We start from the raw sequence: 27,449 nt of genomic DNA, 5'->3' as shown, positions 1-27,449 counted from the left end.
GTGCAGGACACTCCACTTCTTCTACTCCGACATTAACACACCGTGTCTTCATGGAGCTCTGTGCTTTGTGCACAGGGACATTGTCATGATGGGACAGGGTTTGTGTCTCTCAGCTCCAGTGAAGGGAAAGTGTGAAGCTACTGTGTATAAAGACATTCTGAACAATTGTGTGCTTCTAGGTTTGTGGAAGAACCAGATATGTTTGTGATGGTTGGGTGTTCACATGCACTTTTGGCCATGTAGTGTATATTGAATAAGAAAAAATAAAGCAAAAAGTGGAAAATAAGGTGAAGTGAAGAGATATTTCGATCCACTCCTTTACACTTTAGGATCCTTTATGGTTTTAGTTTTCTGAGTGTGAACTTTCTGTAGCAGGACTGAGATGATATAAGACTCAGATGATTATTAAATAAAAAAAAATGAATTAATAATAAACAAATCACTATTATTATTAGTGTTATTATTATTATTATTATTATACATCTATGTAACATTGTAGCAGAGTCTAACACTTAGATCAAAACATTTTATTAATGTAAATACAATAGCATACAATAATAATAGCAATTAGTCATAAAACTTTTTTATCAACAAGCTGCAGCACAATACTTATTATAATATTATATATTCTGAATGCATGATGGCATGAAGAAATGTGGCTCATTTTTTCTATATATATTTAAAAAAGCTAACTATTATATGTAAATTTTAAAAATAAATAAATCATATCGAATAACATTTTGACAAAACAACAACAAAGACGGATCTAAAGCATGGTGATTATTCAAAATCGATACTTCTAGTACACAAACATCACCTCACAGTTTGGATTAATAAATCACATGCATACAGATTAGAGTACAATACATTACATAATCAGACCAATACAGGACAAGACAGCGAGTTTGTGTTTAGTTGCTAACTGGGACTGGCCCGTTCTGTGGCTCTTTATTATTAAGTAGTTCTGTGGGGCCCCTTTTTGTTTCCAGCCACCAGGTTGTCATGTCTCCTTTGCCCTGTAAGAACAGACAGAAGAGTGGTAATAATAACTAGAATGTACATTTCCTGAAGAAAATGTGAATGGTGCTTGCACGTGGCAGTTCTCATCATCGTGCTGAGTGTTTTGATATGTCACATGTCCATGTTGTGCTAAATTTTGATTTTGCATATTTTGGGGGCAGGGCTGCGGGACAACTGAAAGGCCAGTCGGTACACCACTTTAAACCTCTGTTCAGAGTATCACCCTAAAGAAGCTGGCCGTGTTTGGTGTAGATAGTTCAAAAGCTTGGCGAGTTATAAACCTACAAATTTATAATGGGAGTCTATGGGAAAAAAGACCACTTTGAGACCCGGTACCGGAAGTACCGGTACTGGGATCACTTAGAAAAGTCATAGCACACCTCTCCTCAACGAGCTGGTCGATTTGATATGTCCATGTCATTCATGGTTCTAGGACAAAAGCTGCGGGACAAGTTACGCGCCGAAGTTTTGTCCGGAAGAATATGCAGGATAGTAAGAATGTTGCTTTGCAAGCACCATTAATTACAGTTGTAGAAGAAGGCACGATCTAATTCTTCAGCTGCAAAACCAGATCTTTTGCAGCATTTGACTGAACACAAACGTGGGAATTCGGCACTTGGAATGAATGTTAAGTTTTGTAAGCAACAAGCTAGCCATGTAACTGTGATGTATAATTTCTTCTTTAATACACCGATCCGTATCGGATCTGTCTGATAGATGCTAATGAGCAAATCTATGTCTATTGGTCTAAATTAAACACTTATTATCGTATATTCAGACATTTTCTTTATGACCTTTTGTCAAATGCAGTACTATGCTTGGGACCCACCTTAAAATAGATCCCTAATCCCTGAAATCATGTACAACTAACATTGCAGACTGTTTTGTTGTTGTTGTTGTTGTTGTTGTTGTTCAGACCATAATTTCTATTAATATTGTACTGATTATATTGATTTGCTGCCAAACACCAAGGAAAAGCTACAAAAGAGCTGCATTATTTTGATGAGAATTTTTCTGCACAATAAACAAATACTGAATAGAAATCTTCCTTCAATCAGACCCATAAAATCAGTGAAAGTCGGATGCTACATGTACGTTACCTTCACATTCAGAGTGCCGCGGCAGACCAGAACATATCCTCCTAAAGTGTGCAGCAGATCAGCTGTAGATTCACTGCACTGAATCTTTAAAGCTGCAATGTGCATGAGAGAAACAATGCAAAAGTACTGATGTGAAAAATATCAGTATTATGTTCTTATTAAACTCTAAGTGATTATAGAAATAGTCTAAAATGGCAGTCGTGTGTGTTGAACAATGGACTCCTGTTTCGTCACCTTCACTGGTAGACTCCATGCGGGATGCTGTGTTCACAGTGTCTCCAAATAAACAGTAGCGTGGCATTTTGGTGCCAACCACTCCAGCCACTACAGGCCCTGTAAAAGCCAGATACTAACACTTTCAGTACACACACTCACCGGTCTCTCAAACAGCCAGTTGTGTGTTAGCATTACAATGCATAAAATCATACAGATGTCATGATGACTTGGACAATTCCCTGCCTGAACACCAGGGGGCATTTCGGCAGGGTTTGTTCGTCTTGTGTTGTGTGCTTTTGTTTCTTTTATGTACTCACTTATGCCGGATTCTTATCTTATGCACACGTGAGGACATTATCCGTACCCACCTCTTATGCACACCTGCTCAGTATGTTCAATTACATCCTATTCAATGTGTATAGTGCTATTAACAATTAACATTGTCCTAAATAAGCTTTACAGAATGTTCCGGATTAATATTTTACAGACATTATGTCTCTCTTATTACGTTCCCTATTTATACCTGTTGTCTCATGAGTGTTTCTGCTGAGTGCACGACTTTTGTCTCCTGTTATTTTGTCTCCAGTTTTTCATATATGGTTTTTTTTTTTGTTTGTTTGTTTCTTCTGTTTTAGTTCATGAATATTAGAAGAATTAAATGATTCTGTCCACGTGTGCTCCTGACACACGATTGGCTGATTAGACGGTAAACTTTTCTCTGGCATGCAAAGGTAAAATGATCCAGTTTTCCTGGAAAGGACCAGTGAAAGAACCCATAAACGAAACAGAAAGCATTTTATTACCAAAAGAATGCTTGATGGTAGCCGTCCCAAAGCGATATAAACATGGATCAGTCCAGTGATAGTAAAGTACAGTGTGGTACAGTGTTGTATAATAATTCTTGTAGATGTTCATGAGGATATGTCATAACAGTACTTTGTGCATGTCGTCTAGTTCTATAGACATAAACCAGTGAGTCATGATGGAGTCAGCAATGGATTTTACAAGGCAGTATAAGATCAGTATAAATTCTGTTGTGGAGGCAATTTAAGGAGTTATTATTATTATTATTATTATTATTATTATTATTATTATTATTATTATTACGTAACATACAGTATGCTGACCTGAGTGTATGCCGGCTCGGATCTTCAGCTGGGTAGTAGGCTTATGTGGGATTTTAAACGCATGGCAAACGTTGATTAAATCCAAGGCCATGCTGGCAATTTCACCAGCATGATTGATGCCGTTCTCATTTGGTACACCAGATACTACCATATCTAAAAGAAAAAAAAAAAAGAAAAAAAAAAGTTAGTTAGGAATGGCGTCTCAAATGGTTAGAGATGAAAACAGCCCAAATTTTCATGTCACCAGACTCACAAGCATCTCCGATAGTCTCTACTTTGTACACGTCGTAGTTGTCAATGATGTCGTCAAAAGTGGTGTAAAGTTTATTGAGGAAATCGACTACTTGGTGAGGGGTGCTGGAGCCCGAGAGCTGGGTAAAACCCACTATGTCACTGCCCAAAAGAAGAAAATAAAAAAGGCATGTAATTATATGATGAAAAGATTAAACTTGTACAGTCCATGGACCTACATTTAACAGTACGAGCTAATCGCTCATTATTGTGTCACTTGCCTGAAATATACAGTAGCACTAGCGTAACTTTGTGCCTCCGCTGTGCGTCCTTGTCTAAGGTCATCAGCCACTGGTTTAGGTAGCATGCCTATCACATAATGAAAGCCCACATGGTTCACCATTCACAATTAATCTTTGTATGCAGAAGATTTTATTGAATGTAACCTGATGAATATATTGAGGTATTAATTTAACCGTATTGCTGTCTGAGATACTGAACTTGCAGTAACAAGAGCAGCATTTATCTTTCCACTAGATGGCGTCGAGAGAATTTGCTCAGACATACTGTATGACCAGTCACTTTAGGAACCTGATGCTTGTTTTAATTTGATATGTGAAGCAGGAATGAGAAAGCACACTGGATGTACTATAAAGCAGGCGGTCTGTCTTCTGTTTCTCCTGGAGAAGATCTTGGGTTCTCTCAGCAACAATAGCCTCCAAATGCTTACTGTATTTTTCCATCTAGAAGCACAAAAAAAAAAGTAAATTAAAGAATTTACTTTGCAGATCGAAACAAATCAAATGTTTATGATATAGGTGTGTGTGTGAGAATGCTGACTCATTACAGACTTACCAGGTTCATCATCATATCAACAGGACTGACTTTGTGTGGGTTCATTTTATCCAGCATCTTTTTCACCTGCTCAAATGTTGGTCTTGTGGTGATATTATGGGACCAGCACTTCTTAATCAACTACAGTTATGATAATGCACAAGTTTTATCCAAAAGGAACAGAGCAAATCTTTACATGTAGTAAAGGAAATGTATTTCAATCCCCAGTACAGAACAAACCTCACAGTACTCCACTTGATTAGGACAATCGCTGTCTGCTTTCCCGACTTTCAGTTCAGGAAGCGGTGGACGCCATATGATATCAACCTTCACAGGTTCAGTTTGTGCCTGCTGCCATTTCAGAAACAGAAAAACATTTTTCTGGTTTTTACAGTTTTACAATATTTGTCTAATATCAATTACTCAACACCTCGATACTTACTGAGATAAGATCGCTGCGTGTGGCTATCTCCACCAAGATAATAGAATAGCTAGAGATAAGAAAAGAAAATATTGATTTCACACAATGACCAGAATTTTATCCTTTGTTTCATAAGATCCATTACGTACACAGGACTGACACAGTATGGCGCTTACATAATAAATTATATATTTGCAAACAAAAATGTGCCAGATGTACAATCATGGTGTCTTTTTTCAATCAATACTTTTTTTTCCAGAGAAATATCTTTAAAAAAAAAGTTTTCAAAAAGTGATACTTAACTAATTTTGACTCAAGACTGTAATAGTTTTGGATAGTGACAGATGTATAGCAGGACTGTCGTGTCACGCATAGAGAGTGACAGTCATCATGTCGGTCTTTTGTCTCATGCTCTCTCACCACACATCGTATTTGTCATGCAGAAAAACTGACTATTTATCACATTTAATAAGCCGCAGCGCCTAAAACGTATCAGTCCGCACCGCTGTCTCTATGGAAACGGGCAGGAACCAAGCGCGTCTCCCCTGGAGTTCTTAGTCGAGCCTGACACTTATCAGCCAATCAAAAGAAGAGGCTACACAATAGCCAATCAGAAAATAGCACTATTGTATCTGGGTAAGATTTAACACAACAACCAATGGAAAAAAATCCCCATATTCATTATAGAGAGTATTGTCGATGGTCGGTTTGAACAAAACCTCAACACAAAACAGCTCGTCTGACCCTAAACAATCATGTCCCTAAACATGTCTGGGCTTGTGCTGAACTGTTTTATATGGGAGCAACATTACACATGATAAAGGGGTCCAAAAAGGTAACAAACACTTACAATAAACACCAGTCATAATTGCTGGGGAGTTGGAAATGTCACTCTTTCCTGCCTTTAAAACTTGAGAGCACTGCGTTTAGCGTATATATGTCTGTAAATTCAAATGATTGTTTTTAAGCAAAATGTAAATGTGAACAAAAGCATCTGCTATTTACTACAAAGGTAATTGTAATGGCGTCACCTGCACCCTCCCCTTCCAAGCCGACAGACGCAATCACAAAACCTCGAGGCTCGTTCAAAATACCTTCTGGCGGCACTCAAGTCATTAGTAACATATCGCCTCCAATTACCATCAACATACTACATTTCCTTGTCATTCCACACTTCACTCCATAAACCTGCACACAGCACCTTCAACACAGTCAACACCACCACTTCCCCTCCGCCACCCGTATATAGAGGTCGATGGTTCCCAGTCATACATACTGTACATAGTTCATGCCATTCTGGACTCCTAAAGCAAGAGGAGACGGCTGCAGTACCTAGCTGACTCTCCTGAAGAAAGATCTTGGGTCAACCCCGAGGACCTGTCATGTGACCGACCTCACGACAACCTGAGGGTGTTCCTAGCTCATGAAGTCAGATGTATATGACTGGTATTGTTAATGAGAAACTACAGCAAGCTACCCAGATTCCCCAGGAAAGTTTAAAGATAATATTTTCATCCGAGTACAAGGGTTGTTCATATGTAATATTCAGTAACCGCTTTATCCTGGTGAGGTTCGATCTCAGGAACAATCAGTAGGATAAACCCTTGATGGGTTGCACAAGTACACACAAGGCAAATTAGTGTAGCCAGTCACTTTTTGAGAGGCGGGAAGTAACAGAGAACTTTAAGTAAACCAATGCAGAAAAAATAAGAAACGCTAGATAGCGAGCTTTGGGATCAGCACCACCTAGCAGACAGCTGTGCAATGACCTTTATTTTTAAAAGTTCCGGTCTAAAAGTACCTATTAATGATAGAAATAATCAGTAATCATCAGAAATATCAGTAATACATATAATCTCTATCGATTGATGACATTATACATGTCAAAAGTCACTTTTTTTGTCACAAACACTCAAGGTTTTGTCACATCGTGGCCTAAAGGTTAGAGAGTATGACTCCTAACCCTAAGGTTGTGGGTTCGAGTCTCAGGCCGGCAATACCACGACTGAGGTGCCCTTGAGCAAGGCACCGAACCCCCCCAACTGCTCCCCGGGCGCCGCAGCATAAATGGCTGCCCACTGCTCCGGGTGTGTGTTCACGATGTGTGTGTGTGTGTTCACTGCTCTCTGTGTGTGTGTGTGTGCGTGCACTTTGGATGGGTTAAAATGCAGAGAACAAATTCTGAGTATGGGTCACCGTACTTAGCCGTATGTCACGTCACGTCACTTCACTTCATATTTCTCACCTGTACACATCAGCTGTAGCAGTGTTGGTGCTGGAGTTACCCAGCAATACTTCAGGCGCAGAGTAAATGCGACACAGGTCTCCACAGTGGAAAGTACTGCTTAACGCTTCCGAGTCCTCTTTTCTGTAGGCCATCAAACCATAGTCTGTGTAATCATGGAAGAATTCGGTATTTATCATGACTCATGAGAACACACAAAGCCTAGAATGAGAACACTACAAAAATGAAAAGTGTTTTTTTTTACCTGATATTTTGCAGACCCAGCGATCGTCAACAACACAGTTGCGAGAATGAAGTCTTCCATGGAATATTTTGTGTTGGTGGAGATAAGCCATTCCCCGGGCGATATCAGTGGCAAATGATAAGCTGAAGAAAAACAGAAACAGAGAAACAAACGAAAAGCACTTATTGTACAACATTTTAACATCAGTAAAATATTTGATGGTCAAATAAATGAAGGCTGATTTACCGAAAGCCCCAGTTGATAGGGATGTCTTCGTTTAAAAGGACGTCAGCCAGGCTTCCTTTAGGACAATATTCGGTAATGATGCAAATATACGGGACTTCGATGGAGCCTCCGATGAACTTAGCCAGATTTGGATGATCTAGTTCCCTAATTTAGAACAACCGGTTTGTGAAAATAAGGCTTATAGGTATCAAAGGGATCCATGAATTAAATGTGATATTGAATGAAAGAAATATTTTATTTATAAATCAAAGACTTACATTTTCTAAATCAAAGACTTACAGATTCTAACATTTCTTATTTTAAAGGACTTGGAAATTCCATATTTTGCCTTACATCTTTACATACTGTTTACATACTGTTTATACTGCTATAACTCACTGACTGAAATTATTACTGAGTCTTAAGCATCAAGGGTTACTCACCTTACTTCTTTCACTTCTTTCCGGATTGTGCTAGAGAGAGTAAAGTGCTTCTTCTGGATGTGTTTCACAGCCACTGTCCTTCCATCGCTAACAAGAAAGACAAGCAGATTGGATTCCACCTTACACGAGACTCCATGAAAATATAATAACTTGCTACTACTCACTAGATGCCTGGCTGAATGAAACCTGGCTTGAAGTTGCTGTTCACAACGGTGCATACTGTAACATCTGTGGCTCGGCTGATGCTGGAGCTGCTCTTTATGGGCTGTAGACTCGTTGTGCTACAGAAGCCCATGTAGCATGCTTTGCCTGTGAGCACCACGAAGCTGTTACTATCTTGAGAAACCTTTATTTTACACCCAAACCAGTCTGATAAACACACAAGCACATTCCCTGCCATGCCTTTTTAGCTATACTGTGTGTTCATCTACCAATTAAGACGTACAATAAATTGTGTTCATCAGACTGATTTCACTGCACAATAATAGTTCCTGGAGAACTTTATTTATTTATTATAGTCCTTAAAGATCTTACCAAACATTATATTATTGTAATTGATTATCCAACTTTCATCCCAAAACATCTTCTGCTTTTGATATTGCAGCCACTACGGAGAGGTCAAAGTGCAATCATTAGAACACACAACGTAAGATTTTGTAATACAGCTATTTTATTGCTAATGATATTCTAATGCTGATATACTGGGTATTCTTTAAGATGCTTTTTTTTAATTGATCACAACTCTGAGTAAAATATGTAGTGAATGTAATAGCATGTATGTTGAGAGTAGTGTTATTTGAGCTTCCTCACCACTACAGTTAAGACAAAGCCAGTACAGATCAGCGCAACTGGGAGTCCAATAGCGACCTTGATGGACGTGGCCATAGGACAGACTCCACAGTCTGCAGGGCAGGTCAGACAGCTCTCCTCTAATTCACAGACGTCATCTCCGCACACTGACCCACAGAGATAGACAAAGACACTGTTGAGATACATTTTTTGTAATTTACTACCCCAACAAGATAAAGGCCCAAATGGAAAGACCACCAACCTTGGGTGCTAACGACAAGCACCTTGGATTCCAGTGCAGCATGCATCTGTCCTACCTTAATATGAGCAATGACTGAGGTGACTCCCAAGTGCATAAGCACCACCTGTGTAATGAGAATCGTAATCGATCTACTGTGATTCTTATCCTATGATGAATACTTGACGAATATCATAACGGTCGTATGTGGACCAAGATCGTTTTGGAATTACATTTAAATGTAAGAGAAACATGAATGAACACAGACACTGAAGTTGTTTGGTCACCTTTGAGGTCCAGAGAAACTGACTCATCTTGCCGGCTTTAGAAACAGTATGAGTGACTATTTCGCCGTCATCTGGGATCCATGGACCACAAATCCCTCTGCCTCTCTGTGACAATAAACAGCAGCTTATGTTGTCTTTTATATTACAGTATTCAAGTGATTAATGTTAATCCAGTCGCTCTACAATGTGTGTGTTTTTGTCATGTAAAACTAGAATTGATGTATAACTACAAGCTTAAGCTTCATTCTTGATGTTCAAATACACATGAAATTAAAAATTCAAAAACAAAAAATATAGAAAAAGGTTTAGTTGTTCTTCATTAATAGTCATATTACTACATTATACACAATTAGCTGATTAGATTTAGATTAGACTAGATTAGATTAGTGGCACATAAGGGCTAACTGACCATAAGCCCAAGGGGACAAGAATGGATGTTGGCATGATACACACAGCAGTTGTGCTCATTGGCGTTGTTCCAGTTAGAGGGACATTCATGTTCATAACAAAATCTTTTAGCCTCTGAAGCATTACTGTAAGAGAAATGCAAGAAAAAGCTGGCATTATGCAGGGACCTCTGATTAAATGCTGTAAAATGTTCTTGAGAAAATAAAATGTGTTTTCTTCTGCGAAAGGGGGTTCAGTGCTTATAAGGGCATGATTTGAAGGGCATGATTTCTGAGTACCTTGAATTTCATACACTCTATTTGATTAGAGTTACAGGGAATAGGGAATTGGAATGGGACTTGAGCAGAGCAGAGGTATTGGATCTTCAACAGAAAGCATTGCGTCACAGAAGTATTGTGTACTCACACTGTACTTAACTATCATTAGATAACAGGAACAAACATATACACAAAAAGCCTTTAAAACACAAAACTTTAACAAAACAATAAACAATGTTACTGATGATATCATGTAGAAACAGGTTTTAAGAAAATAAAAAACATTTGGCTTTTTGATCATGGCACAAAGACTTTTTGTCCCAAACTCTGCATATTACCTGAGAACTCCATGCTCAGAAAGAAACATGGTGGTGTTAGCATCGATTTCCCACACCAGGTAGTGGAGAATTTGGGTTGAAGGCAGGATGGATGGAGCCATAATCAAGCAACCAACGTCTGACTTCTGTATTATTATAATTATTATTATTATTATTATTATTATTATTATTATTATTATTATTATTATTATTATTATTATTGTTATTATTATTATTATTTTATTTGTATTATTTTTTTTCTATTGTTTTTACAATACATTTTCTAAATTCTGCACCTTCAAATGTTAAAGATATTGTGCAAATCAAATGGAAATCTATCTTTATTTCAATTGAAAGAAAACTACAAATTTTGTAAATGTTCAAGGCTTTATTGTGTACCATAATTTCAATGCTACTGTAAACTGTGCATGTTTTCAGGGATGGAGCAATGATTTTATGAGCAAGTAAATTATATTAATATGGAATGGACAGATGGATGAAGACCCACCTGAAATGTAAGATGTGATTCTTGACTGCATATTCATAAAAGGAATCTGAGGCTGTGACAGAATAGGTAACATTAAACTCTTCCCCATCTGTGACTTTCTCCGGAGGACGCTGCACCCAGGCCATTTCTAACCCTGTAAAAATAACATTTTCATACTTTTCTTCTTCATTTTCATCTTATTACTAATTTTCACTTTTATGACACATTTGTTTTAGAAAACATAAGAACACAATTTTGTACAATAAATTATTGTATTATTTTTATTAGCCCAATAACCCAATATGTTTATTCTGAAAACTACTTGGATAAGTAGGCAGGAATTTCCTCTGATGATGGAAAGTCATAGAGAAAATTCTTGCTACTGTATACTGTATCTGTAAAGGACATACAGTGGTTATAGAAAGTCATCATACCCTGTGAAAATCTTTACCTCTACCTTACTGTACAGAGCATCATTAAGGCTATTGATCAGAGAAGCAACCAAGAGGCCAAAGGCAACTTTAAAGGACATACAAGGCTTTCTGGCTGCGATTGGTCAGTCTGTGCAGGTGACAACTATCTCACAAGCTTTACACAAAGCTGACCTGTATGACAGGGTGGCAAGACAGAAGCCCTTCCTTAAAAAGTGCCACGCTCAGTCTCATTTGTGCTATACATAAACACACCTGGAAGACTCTGATGTCATCTCACAAACATGTTATGGTCTGATGAGACCAAAATTGATCGTTTTGGACTGAACTCCAAGCAGTACATTGGGCGAAAAGCAAACAGCACACCACCAAAACACACCAGACCTTCTGTGACGCATGGTGGTGGCAGCATTAGGTTGTGGGAGTGTTCCTCTTCAGCAGGGACTGGGGGATTAGTCAGGATCGGAGAGAAAGTAGATGCCGCCACTCACCACACAATTTGACTGAAATTGAGCAATTCTGCAAGGAAGAATGGGCAAATATTCCTCAATCTAGGTGTGCAAAGCTAGTACAGACATATCCAAAGAGATTACTGGCTGTAATTGAAGCAAAAGGTGTCTCTACAAAGTTTAAATCAGGGGTCTGATAACTTTTCAAACCTTGGTGTTCTACTTTTTACTTTCATTAGATTGATGTTGTACAGTAAGACACGATTTGTAAATACAGCTGCAAATGATTTTTTAATGGTTTTGATTCTAGGATGTATGACAAATAAAGTAATTTCAAAGGGGTATGATGAATTTCTATAGGCACTTGTACAGGAAACAATTTAATTTTACCCCAACAAGTAAAACCTCAAGCAGATGAACTGAAATAAGGAAGTTTGATGTTGTTAATTAATACAGAAATAAAATGTTCAGGACTATTTTGTGTTTAACATGTAGTCAAAATGTAGTCAAATATTAAAGGTGGGGTGCACGATGTTTGAAAAATGCTTCAGAAAATTGAGTCGGGCGACAAACAGAACAAATGTGTAGCCAATGAGCAGAAAGGGGCATGTCTTGTCGATATGGGGCGGAGAGAGTGTTCAGTGCGCATATGTGACATTAGCATAAAGGGGCGTGTCTTGTCAATATGGGGCAAGAGAGTGTTCAGTGCGCATGTGAGACATTAGCATAAAGGGGCGTGTCTTGTCAATATGGGGTGGAGAGAGTGTTCAGTGCGCATGTGAGACATTAGCATAAAGGGGCGTGTTTTGTCAATATGGGCGGAGAGAGTGTTCAGTGTGCATGTGAGACATTAACATAAAGGGGCGTGTCTTGTCAATATGGGGCGGAGAGAGTGTTCAGTGCGCATGTGACACATTAGCATAAAGGGGCTTGTCTTGTCAATATGGGGCGGAGAGTGTGTTCAGTGTGCATGTGTGACATTAACAGAAAGTGATACATTGACATGGCGGATACCTGCCGTTACCTCTGCCTCAGGTTCTAGGTGTTGAACGTCGTCTTCCGCGTGAAACGGAGCTAAACCTTTCACGCTACAACACACAGTACTACATAAACACATCTGTATTACCATAGTATTACTCATTGTGTTCATTTACTGGTTAAAAATCTACCCTCGGCCAGCCACCCCAGCAGGTTCCACCATAATAGTCGCCTGGGTTACGTATATATGTGTGGGGCGGAGCTATCAATACAGGGGTGACACGCATTTGGGTTAGGGACGTGTTTGTTTTGGTGATTTCAAATGTCAACATTGGCTTTCAAACATCGTGCACCGCACCTTTAAATACCTTTCATTTTGACAGTTTTAAATTTCTAACAAGTACATTTTTTTATCAATTAATTTACTTCTTGTTTGATACCTGATAATGTTCTCTCTACTAAAATACACTAGGTTAGCCATTTTCCTGCAGTTACACTCAGCTTGCGCTGCATGCATGAAGTGGGTATGCATTTATTCAGGTATTTCTATCTGGCATAACTGAGAGGTCTGTGCACTAAAAGAAGATTCCCAGTATACTTTATATTTACAGTCTGTAACAGTGCATCAGAAACATTTAGTAGTCACAAATTGTACCTCACAAAAGTCGATAGATGAGAGAGTAAACAATAAGTAAGGGAATAATGCAGAAAAATAAAACAATAACCATACGCAAATAGTTCAGAAGATAAATACAATGAATTTATCTAAAAACATTATACTTACCTCCACAGCTGATCATGTTGTAATCATTTGGATCAGTTATTGGCCAGCAGTCATATTCAGTATTGTCCAAGTCATGCCAACATTCAACTACCATAACCTGGAAAGAAACCTAATGAAATCGTAAGTCTTCTATACCAAAAAAAGCTACTTTCATCAGAGAGTAATCAATATGGCTTGTGCTCAGACATGTATTTTTTTGTTGTTGTTAATCTATACCATGTAAATCATATAAGTATACATGTTCAACAAAATAAAGCTTACGAACTATAAAACAAGCAGGAAAGAAGTTAAAATATGCAGGAAATGTCCTTCATGCTGACTCTGCATGCAAAACCTTATGGCTCTGTCAATGGCAGCATACTGGACACAAAGACGCATTCACTAAGCTACTCTTCATGCTCACAAGTGTTAGTGACACAGGAACAAAAGCCAGAACCTGTCCAATTTAATCATTTATACTCTACTGTGCTGTGCTTTGCTCAGTAACTCAACAAAGCAGATAAAACCACATTATAAAAATACATCCTTTGATTTTATCTAAACAAAGGTTATTTGTGTCTTAAAGAATTCCCTAACATGAATATTGTATCCCAACTGTAACCACACAAAACCAGGAAACTTTCAAGACAACGCTTACCAGGAGGAAGTCAAAAGCCAGAATGTTGTACACAGCCATTGGAAACTGCTCATCACTGTGGGTTCTTGGTGAAGACTGACTTGGTAAACAGCTGCTGACTGCTCTCCACTTTTTTCTTCCTTGATAGCCCTCTAATTATTCAATCAGGCAAAGAGCCCACACTAATCCACAGTCACATCCACTCTCCCAAGGATAGGAAACTGACCTTCAGCCTGCACTAGCACTAATATTCAACTTATAAAGGCTACATATTTAAAGAATAATACTTATTAAAACTACATATTTAATGTATAATATTAGGGTATATCAGGGTGCAAGTGTGGTCCCATGGGGCACATGTTGAGTCCAAAGCTAAAGAGTTAACATAGACATGTATAACAAAACACTGACCACAATCTCCCGAAATTAACTGCGTATAAAATATTAGGACTTTTCTCCCTGTGGGTTTCCTCCACATGCCAGTAGATAGACTGGCTTTTCTAAATGGCCAATAGGAATGAATCAGTTTCCCATCAAGGGTACGACGATACCCCGTCTCTAATCCAGTGTCTGACGAGAGGCTCTGAATCCACTGCATCTGTATCCATGATAAAACATTTTTTAAATGAATGGACAAATGAAATGTCATTTTACAGCAGAACTTGACAAGGATTATGCAAATTAGTGTTAAATAAACAACTGGGATTAAACTACGATAATAAACCAATTAATTCACAACAATTAATTGTATGGATCTTTTATCATTCATTTTTGTAACAGCTGCTGACCAACAATTATGTTATATAAAATATCTAACCAGGTCATGGTACTGTTTTTTAAAGCAGTGTAAGTAATTAGTGGTTATAATGATAAAGGTTAGTGATAATGACCATAATGTGTCTTTCTACACTACACTATATGGTCGAAGGTTTGTGGCCATCAAACCATCGCACACACATTCGCCCTAAAGAAGCTCCACTCTTCTGAGAAGGTTTTTCACTAGATATTGGAATGTAGCTGTGTGGATTTTCCCATTCAGTCATAAGATTATTAGTGAGGTCAGGCACTGAGGCTAAATGGAGAGGCTTCAGATTTCAGTTCAGTTCTTCTACAGGAACTGTTGCTTCAGACCAAGCTCTGTCCTAAACTGGTTTCAGGGAGGGTTTGTGGGATTATAGGTTACCATTTTAGAGGGTAAACACTATTTACCTCAATATGTCTAAAAAAAACCCAAAATGCTACACTTAGCTTCAAAATAAAGCTACAGTTATCCTATTGGTCACGTCATACCCCAGGTCTACCAAGGCCCCTGAGCAAGGCCCTTAACCCTCAGTTGCTCAGTTGTAAGTCACTCTGGATAAGGGTGTCTGCTAAATGCTGTAAATGTAAATGTAATACTGACCAAAATTTAAGCTTTAAGTAGTTATAAAATGGAACATGAAGCAAAAATAAGTCAGACTCAGGTTAAAGGTGTGTGGATCCTTGTGCTAGTTTATTTACAGTGTTCAGGTATAAGAACAACAGTAGGAACCTTGCAACCTTGGGGAAGTGAAGATGATTGGGGAACCTGGTGGATTTAATCAATAATGTAAAAAAAAAGCTAATTACCGCCAACAACAGCCTTGCAGCAAACTACTAATATTGTTCATGTGGTTTCTGTGCACTCCAATAATTTTAGTTAAAAAAAAAACAAAGCAAAACATTATTTTGCTTAACAATAGTTTCGAATACAATTTCAGTATACATTTGAAGTTAATACATGCACTGCAAGTATGTTAAATACATTAAGTTCATTTGGAGAAACATACTCGTGCAACCCAAAGATGAGGTACGTTGGACTGCCCTTGTTCTCCAGGGGGGGCTGTGGTTCAGTTCTAGCAGTTCCAGAACACGATGAGAAAAACGTGGAAGCTCTTTATGTGATGGCGGGAGTTCGGTCTGTCTTTAAAATCTTCATTTGTCTGACAAATCTGAATAAAGTTACAGGTGCTTTCACTTTTCAACCTTCAGTGGTGACTCATGGGCTAAAATGCATTACAAAGATAAACACCCGTATAGTGCATACTGTAAGTGTGTTATGCATGTAATTTACTGGAAATGTCTTCAGTGTCCTGAAAAGCTTTTGGTTGAAGTAATGAACTCTCCCAGGAGCCTGGGGTTGGTACAAAAGACTAACTCTGATTGTAAGCAACAATTTGGATTAGATCAAAATAAATAGTGAGACTACAGAAGGTGTCGTGGTTTGGGACCTCTTCATGACATCATTTTTTAGAGTGGGTCCCAGAGCAGCTGGAATGTGTGTACACATTGTATTACCTGCTCTCACATGGATGTGGTGAAATGTTTTGTCTGCAAGACATTCAGGAGGTGAGATGTCATTGGCTGAGCACCGGAAATATTCTCCATTATCAACAACGGAAGTTTCATAATATGGCATGGATGGAATGTGGTTCTTGGGGACAAAATTCTTGACTACAAATGGGTAAGTCTGGGGTTTGAGTGAGTGAGGTTGTCCCTAAGCTACAAGCTTTCTTAAGACTAGTTGGAGCATGAGCCAGAGAAGGTGTAGTCGGAGACATATCATGGAGCAAACCTGTGTTCAGTGGAATAGTGATCTCTTAGTGGACTAGAACTGCCTGGATGCTTAATGCGGTCACACAGGGAACATAGGGGATGTCCGGTGAATGGCACAGTTCCTCATTTAAGTTTCTTACTGTACCGAGCTCACTTAGCATGGGAAAATACATTTCCTTTGAGCAATGTTGGACATGCTAGAACTATGCCCTTTCTTTTTTTTTCAAGACAGCATGTTATCTGCAGTCTGATCTGTGCGCAAATGTAAAAGGAATGTGTTTGTCTCTGCTTTTATTTCTGAGGTTCTGTTCAGATAAGCTCTGCTCTTCTATCCTCACTGGATAGATACATCAGAGGTACCATAGCAACCAAACATCAGAACTTCTCTCTGAATGCAGTCAATTAGGAAATTATAGTGAACAGGAAAGCAGCCAGACTCAAAAGGATCAATTCACCTTGACATCTAAAGATACAACCCACCGAATGATTCTGTAAGCAAGGAAATTGTGGGTTTTTTTTCTTCTGTATGTCAAAACTTTTTGTGTGCAGAAGATTTTAAGAGAAAATTTTCTCACGTCTGGCCTTCAGTCTGCGGTTGGTCTTAATTACAGTCTTTACATACGCTTAATCATGCATTATATTAATGTGACAAATTGACATGACTCACATGATGAGGAGTTGCATGAGATCATGCTAAAAAGGTTCGGAATTTAATTCTAAAAGAGACAGTAAAGGTCGTTATTCGACAATATTCTGTACAAAAGCTCATGAGATTTAGTACGGCATGGCATAGGGTAAGCATGCAATAACCCAGAATGTTGCATTACCGGCCAGACTCATAATCAGCCACATCAAGCATTGCTTCAGACTTGTGTAATGACTAACGCATCTGAGACCATCCTACCGACTAAAGAGGAAAAACAGGTTTGCAGCTATGCCTGCAGTTGCACTGGTGTTTCTCTTTGCTTCGGATTCTAAATGCAACACCAAAGAAAAGAAATCCTTTGATTGCTGACTTATTTTTTTACAGCATTGTCCTTGCAATGTGCCGATGACCATATTAGCTTTACTACATGGGAATGTGGGAAAGACTTGCTTAAACACGAGAAGCAGGATTGTCTTACCGTATATGTTTTCATGCAGGTTGCACAACAGTTCTTTTTGCGTGGTAAAACTATGACTGTAGATGTAATAACATATCGTAGGGACTTGTCACGGCATGCAGAGAGAACTGAATAATAGTCTGAAAAGCCTGCAAGAGACTGGCTTCCCGTGTAAGGGTGTATAAGGACTGCAACCTTGAATGCATGAATTAATGATTTGTTAAAGGCTCGTATTAAAGCTCTAAATGAGACAGAAATTGTCTAGTCTTGTTGTCAGGTCTTGTTTTTGGTCTCTGATACATTGAAGATTTCAGTCTATTCCTCTAGTCGATGACACAGTGGAGATCGCTCTTAACGTACGTCTGGCTTTGTGGCCTTTGCTGAGTCCACATAAAACTGAGAAATACATTTGTATGAACAAATTGCACTTTATACCAACCACCAAGACAATTAGCTTTAAAATAAAATACAGTAGTTATAAATCCATAGTTCTGGTTATTTGTGCATTTCATTTTTACAGATATCATAAAAACTGTTAGACTTAAAAGACACTGACTTGAAGTACCTCATATATAAAATAATAATAATAATTATAATAGTAAAAAAAATTCAACTCAGGCTCAAGGTTAACATATCATACAACTGCAGTGCCACTGTAAAAAAAAAAACCCTGAATGTACTAACAGATTATTGAGGTCAAAAAGAAAAAAAATGTGATTGGGCTTTATTTTCTGACATTCTCTCCAGGGTCTAATGATTGTTTAAGTCTCTTGCTAATAACAAATCACACTATTTAAAACAACCGGTGGGATTTTTTTTTTTTTTTTTGCATAAGAATTTTAAAATAAGAAACAAAAACTGTACATAACAATTCACTGCTCTGAATATCAATACCTATGTAACAAAGCAGAGCTCTTAGGTCTTCAAATTGTCCGGTGTTGTGTTTTTCTCCTCTGAAACACGAATACTGGTGTTCATTTCTGTAGTCGAGGTGGTAGTACGAGTGTTGACCCTAGATGACCTCTGGCGACGGGTGCCGTTACAGACACATCGCAGCAAATTCTTGATGGTGGTCCACATCTCATCGTCCTTGTAGGAGTATATGATAGGATTCATCACAGAGTTGAGGACAGCCAGAAGAAGAAACCAGCGCTTAAACTTCAGCAAATTACATTGTTCGCATTTTAAGCCGTCCAGGAGCAGCACCACAAGGCCAGGTGTCCAACAGATCACAAAAACCCCTGGAAGATGGAGAAACAATGATATTTCAGTATTCAGTATTTTTTTAGAGAGAGAGAGAGAGAGAGAGAGAGAGAGAGAGAGAGAGAGAGAGAGAGAGAGAGAGATAGAAAGAGAGAGAGAGAGAGATAGAAAGAGAGAGAGAGAGAGAGAGAGAGAGAGAGAGAGAGAGAGAGAGAGAGGTTCTAAAATCTTTTTAACCTTATCTAAATTAAAACTAAATGTTTAAGATCTCATACAGTATGTTATATATGGTAGGTTATAGGCTGGCCATAGTGTGTGAGTGTGTGAACCGCAAAATCTCTACCAAGGCCAAACTAAGTGCTCAGACAAGAATGGCAGAGAGAGAAGCTGGCTGAAAAAAGGAGAACCTTAAATTTCAGAATTTGTAGATTTTGTAGATTTTGTGGTCTGATGAGTCTCTAATTTAGCCACTGGTCTAATGCCAAAGCATAATGTTCAGCAGAAACCTAACACCAAGGTGAAAACATTGCTCAATGATGGTGGTCAAGCATGGTGGTGGTAGCATTGTGCCCTAGGATTGCTATTCAGCAGCAAGAAAAGCAATGTAAGCAATATACTGTATTGAGGAGAACTAGTCCAACTCTGCCAGGCATCTCCATTTAGGGAGAAACTATAAGGCCAAATGATCTGACCATCAGACCAAATAGAGCCTGTCAAACATCCCATTTTTAATAAATTACTATTTTATCATCCAAGGATCTAGGACCTAGGAAAGATTGTTCAAAAGAAGTTACCACAGTAATAATCACCAGTCAGTGAAATAGTTCTGATTAAGCCCAAATAATGATTGTAGGATTTCTCATTCTGTGGAATTTTCTTTTTGGTTTATTTGACTGCTGAAGTCCTGGTCCACAATGAGAGAGCAGTACAAGAGAGTTTTCAAAACTATGATTAAACATTTTAAAAAAGAGATGATGTAGCTCAGTGTTTAAGATTTAGTACTACTGATCAGAAGGTTGCGAGTTTGAATCCCAGGTCCACCAAAATGCCACTGCTGGGCCCCTGAGCAAGGCCCTTAACCCTCAGTTGCTCAATTTTATAAATCTTAGATGAATGTAAGTCTCTGTATAAGGGCATCTGCCAAATGCCATGAATGTAAAAATGTACCAGGGAACACCGTGAAGCTCATCATCAACACTGGGATATCATCCAGAACAGGAAGTCCATCCAAAATTGACAACAAGTCGCAAATACATCAGGGAGTCTGCCAAGATGCCTACAGACAGCAACATTTTAGGAACATCAGGAATATCTGGCAAACACCGGTCACAATGCCACATGCTACAACAATCTCTATAGCATAGGAGATCGCCTCGTAATTTAAAAAGATCTGGAGCATTTCTGCAGGAAGTGTGGAATATAACAGCAATTCTCTTACACATAAGGACGAATGTGCTGTGAAGTGGTATTTATTCAACTTTAGCTTTTTTCTCCCTAGAAAACACCTTTTTGCTTTTCGTTCGAATTTTATTGTCACTGAAACTTATTATTAACAGAGATGTAGACAAGATGCAAAAAAATGGTGTCAGCTAAAGAGAATGTACCTAAATCAGTGGTGAATAGCATGTAGGGGCTTGTGTTCAGGAAAAAAACTGTTGTTCCTTGTTCCTGAGTACAAATCAGCAGCTGAACACAACACTGTACAGCAACACTATAAAGCAGAAATACTTAAACTTTTATACATTTAAAAGGGCAATAATCTGGCTTATTTAGCCCAATTATACAATATACACAACTATAGCACTGTTCACTAGACTGAAAAGCTTAGCTGTTAAAAGTTTACAACATAACCACATCAATTGGGGAATCCTCTGTGGCTCATATGTGCCACATGTAAGCTACAATCCCTCTAATCTTATAATAAAATATCCGCAGGAAAAGGCAAGGAATGCATATTGCACATGTGGCACTTCAGTTTGAAGGCATTTTGATGAAACTTGATGTTTTCTGTGGTACCAAAATCCTAAAGCTTAACCCCTAAAGCAATGGCTTCTAAATTCTGATACAAAACATATATATTTTTTGTCTTAAAATGATCAGCATGACAGAAATGACTTATTTAGTAGTACTCTTTCAAATAGCCACCAAGTATGTCAGATAAAAAGAGCTTCCACTGCCCCGTGGTTATCTAGAACGTTTATCAATTGCAGCAATTCAGGAATGTTCGAGCTGTGTAAGGAATAAGAGACATCAGGAAACTATTTCTATTAAATTCTATTGCTACTGTGATGCAATACCACCCCAATGATTATTATATCCTATTATAGCATATCCTAAATGTTTTATTCCTCTAATTTATACCACAGCAACTTGCCAACATGCATTAGCTAAATATTAACAGTTAATATCCATTTAAGGTTTAATATAGTGGAAAGTCCACGAATCATATTCATACATTTTATATAAATAAAGTTTCCTCCACAAAAGAATGTTATAAAACCAAAAAAAGCAACTTTTTATGTTACTGAAAAATCACAAAGCACACAAAAAAAACTTGATGTTTAAAGTTTATAGCCCACTTTTTTTTGTTATATAACAGCAGACTTTTTTCTCATCCGTATAGAATCAGTTTTAGACCACAGTGCTGTCGAATTCTTTAATCTGATTCATCAGAAGGTGTTAATTAATTATTTAAAACAGCATCACTCTGTAGTGCCAGCAGTAATCATATTCATATTAATGTGCTTCTCTCCGATTTGTCCTTTCTATGCAGCCCACATGATCTTGCACTAATGATAATATGCAGAGAAATAAGTTATTTTATCATCTCTAAATGGAGTCTCCAGTGTCTGCGCTTGTTAATGATCTGTAGGTTTTCCATGTCTCGGTTTATAGCTGCTATCTTTGTAAAACTGCTCTGATATAAAAGGCACAAAATGAGTCGGACAAATGAACACAATGATAATATACGAATTATTTTAATACTCTTGCGTCCAGTGACTGCCTGAGTTCTGGAACAAAAGGACCACCAAATATAGAGTTTCTTTTTAATAGATGCTTCACCAGGCCTTTACTGCAGCAGATCACGTTTACTGCATGTTTGTGACTTTTTCTACCTGGAGTTTTATTTCCAGTAAGTGAAAAGCATGCTGAACGGGTTTGAGGTCAGGTGACCGGTTAAGACTGTTGTATTTCTTTGCATTAAAAACACTATTTCAATGTATGTTGTAGGACATTATCCATCTTGATTTGACTGAATCTAAGCAGAAAGCATAGCTACATACATCCTTCTACTTCTATCAGCAAGTATACTTTGGGTCACAAGCCAAGTTTTTTCCTTCTTTCTTCCCATCATTCAGCTACAAGTTCATCATGTAAGTTTCATCTGTCTAAAGAATTTTTTTTTTTTAGATCTTTTCTAATCTGGCCTTTCTTTTCTTGAGTGTTGCCAGTAGTTTGAACCCTCTGTGTTTACATTCATGAAGGTGTCTCCTGATTGTTGACTTTGAGGGTGATACTGAAACACCTGCCTCCTCGAGAGTAGTCTTGACATTACCGGATGTTTTGAAGGTATTTTACTTTATCAAGGAAAGAATTATCTGATCATCTACTTTACTTTGACTTTGTGTAAAAATCTCTCAGGCCTTTTGTTGTTGCTGAGCTCCACATTACATTCCTACTTTGTAAGATTGTACCAGAATGTTGATTTGGCAACTCCTAAACTTTCCCGTTATCTCTCTGATAGGTCTATTTTGCTTTTACAGTCTAATAATGGCCTTCATCACTTGCACCTCTTTGGACAGCATATTGAAAGGTCCCATAATTCAACACTTAGAAAAAATAGGCCACACTTGACCATGAAACTGTTTATTAGTCCTTTGTCAATTAGTTTGAGGACTATTGTCCTAAATTCCTAAAAAGTTAAAGCTATACTTTTGTTAAACCTTTCACATTAAAGCTGAAGGTTTCAAATCCATGGTGGTGGTGAAAAAAATTACCCTGTGTTGTTTTATACTTTACACAGAACATTCTAACAGTGTACAGATTTTCTGTATGTGAGACACAGATTAATGTAACCTTCGTCCCTTATGGTGGCACAAACAAAGATAGAATGAACTTTGGCACTTGAATCGTTGTATCTTTAGACGTTAACTCATCCTGCTGTAAACTCCAGGTTGGAATAGTGTTAAAAAAAAGAAAAACTCCTACAAAAACAAAAGATTATGACACTCAAGTAAGCTATTTATGTGTTTTGAGGTGTTTTGAGGAAGCTACACATTATTCCCTCTAATTGTCATGTTCAGACAGCAGGCAGTGCAATCACCATCTTATTTGCAACATAATTATACACGCAAAAAAAAGGAGTCATTGTCTAGGAATGACTCCTTCTGTTTCTATCAGACAGTTCTATTCGGGAGACTAATTCACCCTCTCTTCTGACCTGGAAATAAATATCATCTTTTCTTAACAATTCTTTCTAACACGACTAACACTGCATTTAAATAGCCTGGCAACTACGTGACTGTAACTCACCACACCCAGAGCAAAAAAAATGGACTGCCATTGTTCTAAGGCTCGAATAGAAAATAGATATTTTTCAGTATGCACAGTGGAAATAAACTGAATAACATAAATGTCTGAGTAGGACATGGGACATGAACCTTAGCACCTGTGTTTTTGAAAATGCAGAATTCTTTTTCCATGCACATGAAAATTACATATTGGTGCACTGAAAACAAAGATTATCTCCACAGCTCTGGTTCTCACATCACTACAACTGAATTTGTAATTAACCTTAAGCTGTAGTATCACGTCATCAACCGTCTACATATAGGAATCCTTGTGGTTGTCATTCTTGCTCTATGCTATGATGCGTTTGATGCAAGAGTTTTCTGACATACATCATCACTTATCACAAACTGAGTAACCAATTAATTGAAGTAATTGCATTATATTTTGTTTGGGTCAATCAAAATGTAGTGGTTCTACCCGATAAAGTGCAGTTCATACAGATGAATGGCACAAAAGCTGAATTCTATTAAGAGAGTATAACAGAAACCTACCCAATACAGTCATCACTGTTTTAATGAGTTTGATTGGCGTCTTCTTGCGTTTCAAAGATCCAGTGGCATGACCATTTAAGACAGTTGTTTTCTTCCTCACATAGACATATATCCTTAGGTATATGGCTACCATTATAAGGAAAACCGCCAGGTTGAAAAGTGACCAGAAGATCAGGTAGCTCCTGCTGAAGATTGGTGCCAACATGGAGCACTGTTCGATACTGCAGATGCAGTTCCAGCCCAGACTTGGTACTGCACCCATAAAGATGGAGATGATCCAAACCAGCACAATCAACAGGGTTACCCGCCGCTTTGTAAGGTTACTGTGTACTTTCCAGTTCATGATTGAGATGTAGCGTTCCAGAGCAATAACCAGTAGATTTGTGAGTGATGCTGAGAGGCTCGTGTCCAAAAGGCCCTGCCGAAGAAAGTACTGTTGCACACTCAGTGTTTGGGACACTGAACCTGTGTTGAACATGAGATACACGTATGCAATCCCAGCAAGAAAGTCTGAGGCTGCAAGGTTGGCTACAAGGTAATAGAATGCGTAGTGAAAGCGGTTGTTGGTGATGACAGCAGTGATGACCATTGCGTTGGACACCAGGATGAAACAACAAAAGAGGCAACCAACAACCCGAAGCACTATGAGATGAGTGAACTCCCAGTTTTCAACCGTCGGTTGGCTTCTGTTGTAGAAAAACTCCATCGACTCATCGTAGTAACATGTGTTCTGACTTGACATCTTGCACAGAATAAATGACTCTGGAAGAAGTAATGACAAAGAATAAGGACATGTCTCCAACAAACAAAAGATGAGATAGAATTGTTTAAAAAAATTAAACAGATCAACTTAAAAAAAGCATACTCTTATACAGAATCTTTCTTTATGTTTCAACCTGAACCAACCTTTTCATATTGTATCTGCAGAGCTTATTTCAGTTCTTTATTTATATTATAATGATCCATTGGAATGGATCAAGAAATCAGATAAATTTTTAATCTGATTAATTCGGTTTAATATGATTGGAAATGATTGGATACACCCTGGAAGAAAGAAAGAAAGAAAGAAAGAAAGAAAGAAAGAAAGAAAGAAAGAAAAAGAACAAAATGAAAAAAAACATGAAATGAAAAAATGAAAAGTTTCTTTGGATTAATTTTAGATTAATTTTGAATCGGATTAATATCATTGGAAATGATTGGATACACCCTGGAAGTAAAAAGTAAACTAAAACAAGGAAAAGAAGAAAGAAAGAAAGAAAGAAAGAAAGAAAGAAAGAAAGAAAGAAAGAAAGAAAGAAAGAAAGAAAGAAAGTACAATAGAGTTTTTTTTGAACAAAGGTAGGTTTGAAAAGATGTTAGTTTAGAGACTGAAAGCATAATAAATACACAAAGGTTTTGTCGGTACTCCAATTTCGTAATCGATACCGATTCTTACCGGTGACACATGCAGAATGCTCGGGTCATGAGCTGATCTGTCGCAATCGTTTGTGAAAGTCTCCAATCTTGCAGTCCATGCGAACTCCTTCCTGGTTTTTCTTTGGAAAGCTAAAAAGACGACGAGTGAAAGCGACAGAGTCTCAATGGTTGTGAAGACGCAGGCTGTCACCATGTGGGTGTGGAGTTTGGTGCTAAGACGTTGTACTATGTCTTTAAGCCGCTCCTCTATATGAATATTCATTCATGTTACAGAGGAGATGCGTGATAAATATTTGGGTTACACACACACACACACACACACACACACACACACACACACACACACACACACACACACTGATTGCATTACAATATGTAAAAGAGAGTGTGTGTTTAAACTTTTGTTGCATAACTGGACATCCCAAAAAGCTTTACACCGCATTACAGGGTTAGGGTTAGGGTTAGGAACAACCCACATACAGGATTTCATTCATTCATTCATTCATTCATTCATTCATTCATACACTCATTTTCTACCGCTTATCCGAACTTCTCGGGTCACGGGGAGCCTGTGCCTACCTCAGGCGTCATCGGGCATCGAAGCAGGATACACCCTGGACGGAGTGCCAACCCATCACAGGGCGCACACACTCTCATTCACTCACACACTACGGACAATTTTCCAGAGATGCCAATCAACCTACCGTGCATGTCTTTGGACCGGGGGAGGAAACCGGAGTACCCGGAGGGGTACCTTTGCTGCCTTTAAGCAAATGCAGGCAAATGTATTAATTATTCGCTGCACCCACTATCTCCTGAAAACAATGCACTGCACATGCTAGGTGTGAGCGGCTATGAGTTTCAGCATTTTTAAAACTACTGATCTCATGGGAGTTTCATGAACAACATGAGATTGTCATGTTAATGAGTTACTTAAGTGGAGAATGGGGAGACTGGATGACTACAGTGGCTTCGATCACCGTTCTTTACATGAGACGTGAAAGTCTAGCTAGTTAATATTAGCTGATTTATGGCGTTGGGAAATGATCTCCAGAGTGAAAGAGGTCTCTATCAATCAAGAGAAAAATGATGATGCTGTATCAATAGTGGATCACGAGTTCACAGACTATATACTGTACCATCAGTCTAAAACACTGCTAAGAGAAAATATAGTTAGAAAGCACGTACATCTGCAAAGACAGACACAGCTAAGTAGCCAGTGATCGTGATTCCTTGAGCTGTGCTGGAGGGGAGAGAGAGAGAGAGAGAGAGAGAGAGAGAGAGAGAGAGAGAGAGAGAGAGAGAGAGAGAGAGAGAGAGATGACAGATAAGGCCAAGCAGAGGAAAATGGATCAGTCCACTGGGAAAATCCAAACAACACAAAAGTCCATCTAGCCCAAAGAATAGGGCATTAAAAAGAGCCCTTTTTCCGATTATCTGCTATAAAATTTATGTTGTATAGGTCATGGAATCAATTTTTTTTTATTTAACTGAATGCTAGAAAAACAAGCATTGACCAGCATTAGAACTTGTTTCAATTCTCACTTTGACCACTGGGTGCAATAATAAATCAATGGGAGAGAAGTGAAGCCGTTAGCATGAACCATCCAGTTATACTGCTCTAATCATCCTCTACGTACTCTTCAAGGAAGGTTCACAACAATTCTTCATCACAATTATAATTATTGTTGTACTTTATTATCTTAAAAGCAGATATGGTGACACACTATTTTTCTCACTTTATTTCTGTACACATTTACCTGGGCTGCACCGTGGTGCAGAGGGTAGTGTTGCATTTTCTCAGCTCCAGGCTTGTTTGTCATTGTGCCAATGTGGGTTTCCTCTGACTTTTGACTGATTATGCTAATTTGGCTTTCTGCAATCATGAATCAAACCAATTAATTCAACCTTCAAGTAAATTAGTCAACCACATATTAACTGAGCTTTGTAGCTGACTACACAGG

At 38.2% G+C, this 27,449-nt stretch overlaps 2 protein-coding genes across 2 annotated transcripts; both read right to left on the bottom strand.

Moving 5' to 3' along the window:
* Positions 1-600: 600 nt before the first annotated feature.
* On the bottom strand, positions 601-13,838 carry LOC113658961 (atrial natriuretic peptide receptor 2-like). Its single transcript, XM_027171482.2, has 22 exons — positions 13,511-13,838; positions 10,890-11,022; positions 9,809-9,932; positions 9,400-9,504; positions 9,137-9,239; positions 8,896-9,041; positions 8,620-8,692; positions 8,250-8,394; positions 8,086-8,172; positions 7,664-7,807; positions 7,439-7,560; positions 7,195-7,339; positions 4,971-5,019; positions 4,769-4,879; positions 4,550-4,669; positions 4,344-4,437; positions 3,976-4,063; positions 3,717-3,856; positions 3,464-3,616; positions 2,355-2,453; positions 2,121-2,212; positions 601-1,016 (listed from the first exon to the last, which is right to left on the bottom strand). Exons 1-22 carry the CDS (start codon positions 13,602-13,604, stop codon positions 912-914), a joined length of 2,472 nt encoding a protein of 823 aa, XP_027027283.2. The 5' UTR covers positions 13,605-13,838; the 3' UTR covers positions 601-911.
* A 1,752-nt stretch (positions 13,839-15,590) lies between these two features.
* On the bottom strand, positions 15,591-26,208 carry lpar3 (lysophosphatidic acid receptor 3). Its single transcript, XM_027171501.2, has 4 exons — positions 26,190-26,208; positions 25,505-25,614; positions 24,070-24,831; positions 15,591-19,044 (listed from the first exon to the last, which is right to left on the bottom strand). Exons 3-4 carry the CDS (start codon positions 24,809-24,811, stop codon positions 18,719-18,721), a joined length of 1,068 nt encoding a protein of 355 aa, XP_027027302.2. The 5' UTR covers positions 24,812-24,831; positions 25,505-25,614; positions 26,190-26,208; the 3' UTR covers positions 15,591-18,718.
* Between the last annotated feature and the right edge of the window lie 1,241 nt (positions 26,209-27,449).

This window comes from Tachysurus fulvidraco, chromosome 2, assembly GCF_022655615.1.
Source record: "Tachysurus fulvidraco isolate hzauxx_2018 chromosome 2, HZAU_PFXX_2.0, whole genome shotgun sequence".
Classification (NCBI taxonomy): Eukaryota; Metazoa; Chordata; class Actinopteri; order Siluriformes; family Bagridae; genus Tachysurus; species Tachysurus fulvidraco.
This window is presented reverse-complemented; position numbering and strand designations above follow the sequence as displayed.

Coding starts and splice junctions, on each gene's coding strand:
- LOC113658961 (XM_027171482.2), bottom strand. CDS start 13,604: ATGGTAGTTGAATGTTGGCATGACTTGGACAATACTGAATATGACTGC. Junction 8,173..8,249: donor TTCATTCAGCCAGGCATCTA/GTGAGTAGTAGC, acceptor CTTTCTTGTTAG/CGATGGAAGGACAGTGGCTG. Junction 2,454..3,463: donor CCGAGCCGGCATACACTCAG/GTCAGCATACTG, acceptor TGGCTTTTACAG/GGCCTGTAGTGGCTGGAGTG.
- lpar3 (XM_027171501.2), bottom strand. CDS start 24,811: ATGTCAAGTCAGAACACATGTTACTACGATGAGTCGATGGAGTTTTTC. Junction 19,045..24,069: donor AACAGTGATGACTGTATTGG/GTAGGTTTCTGT, acceptor TCCATCTTCCAG/GGGTTTTTGTGATCTGTTGG.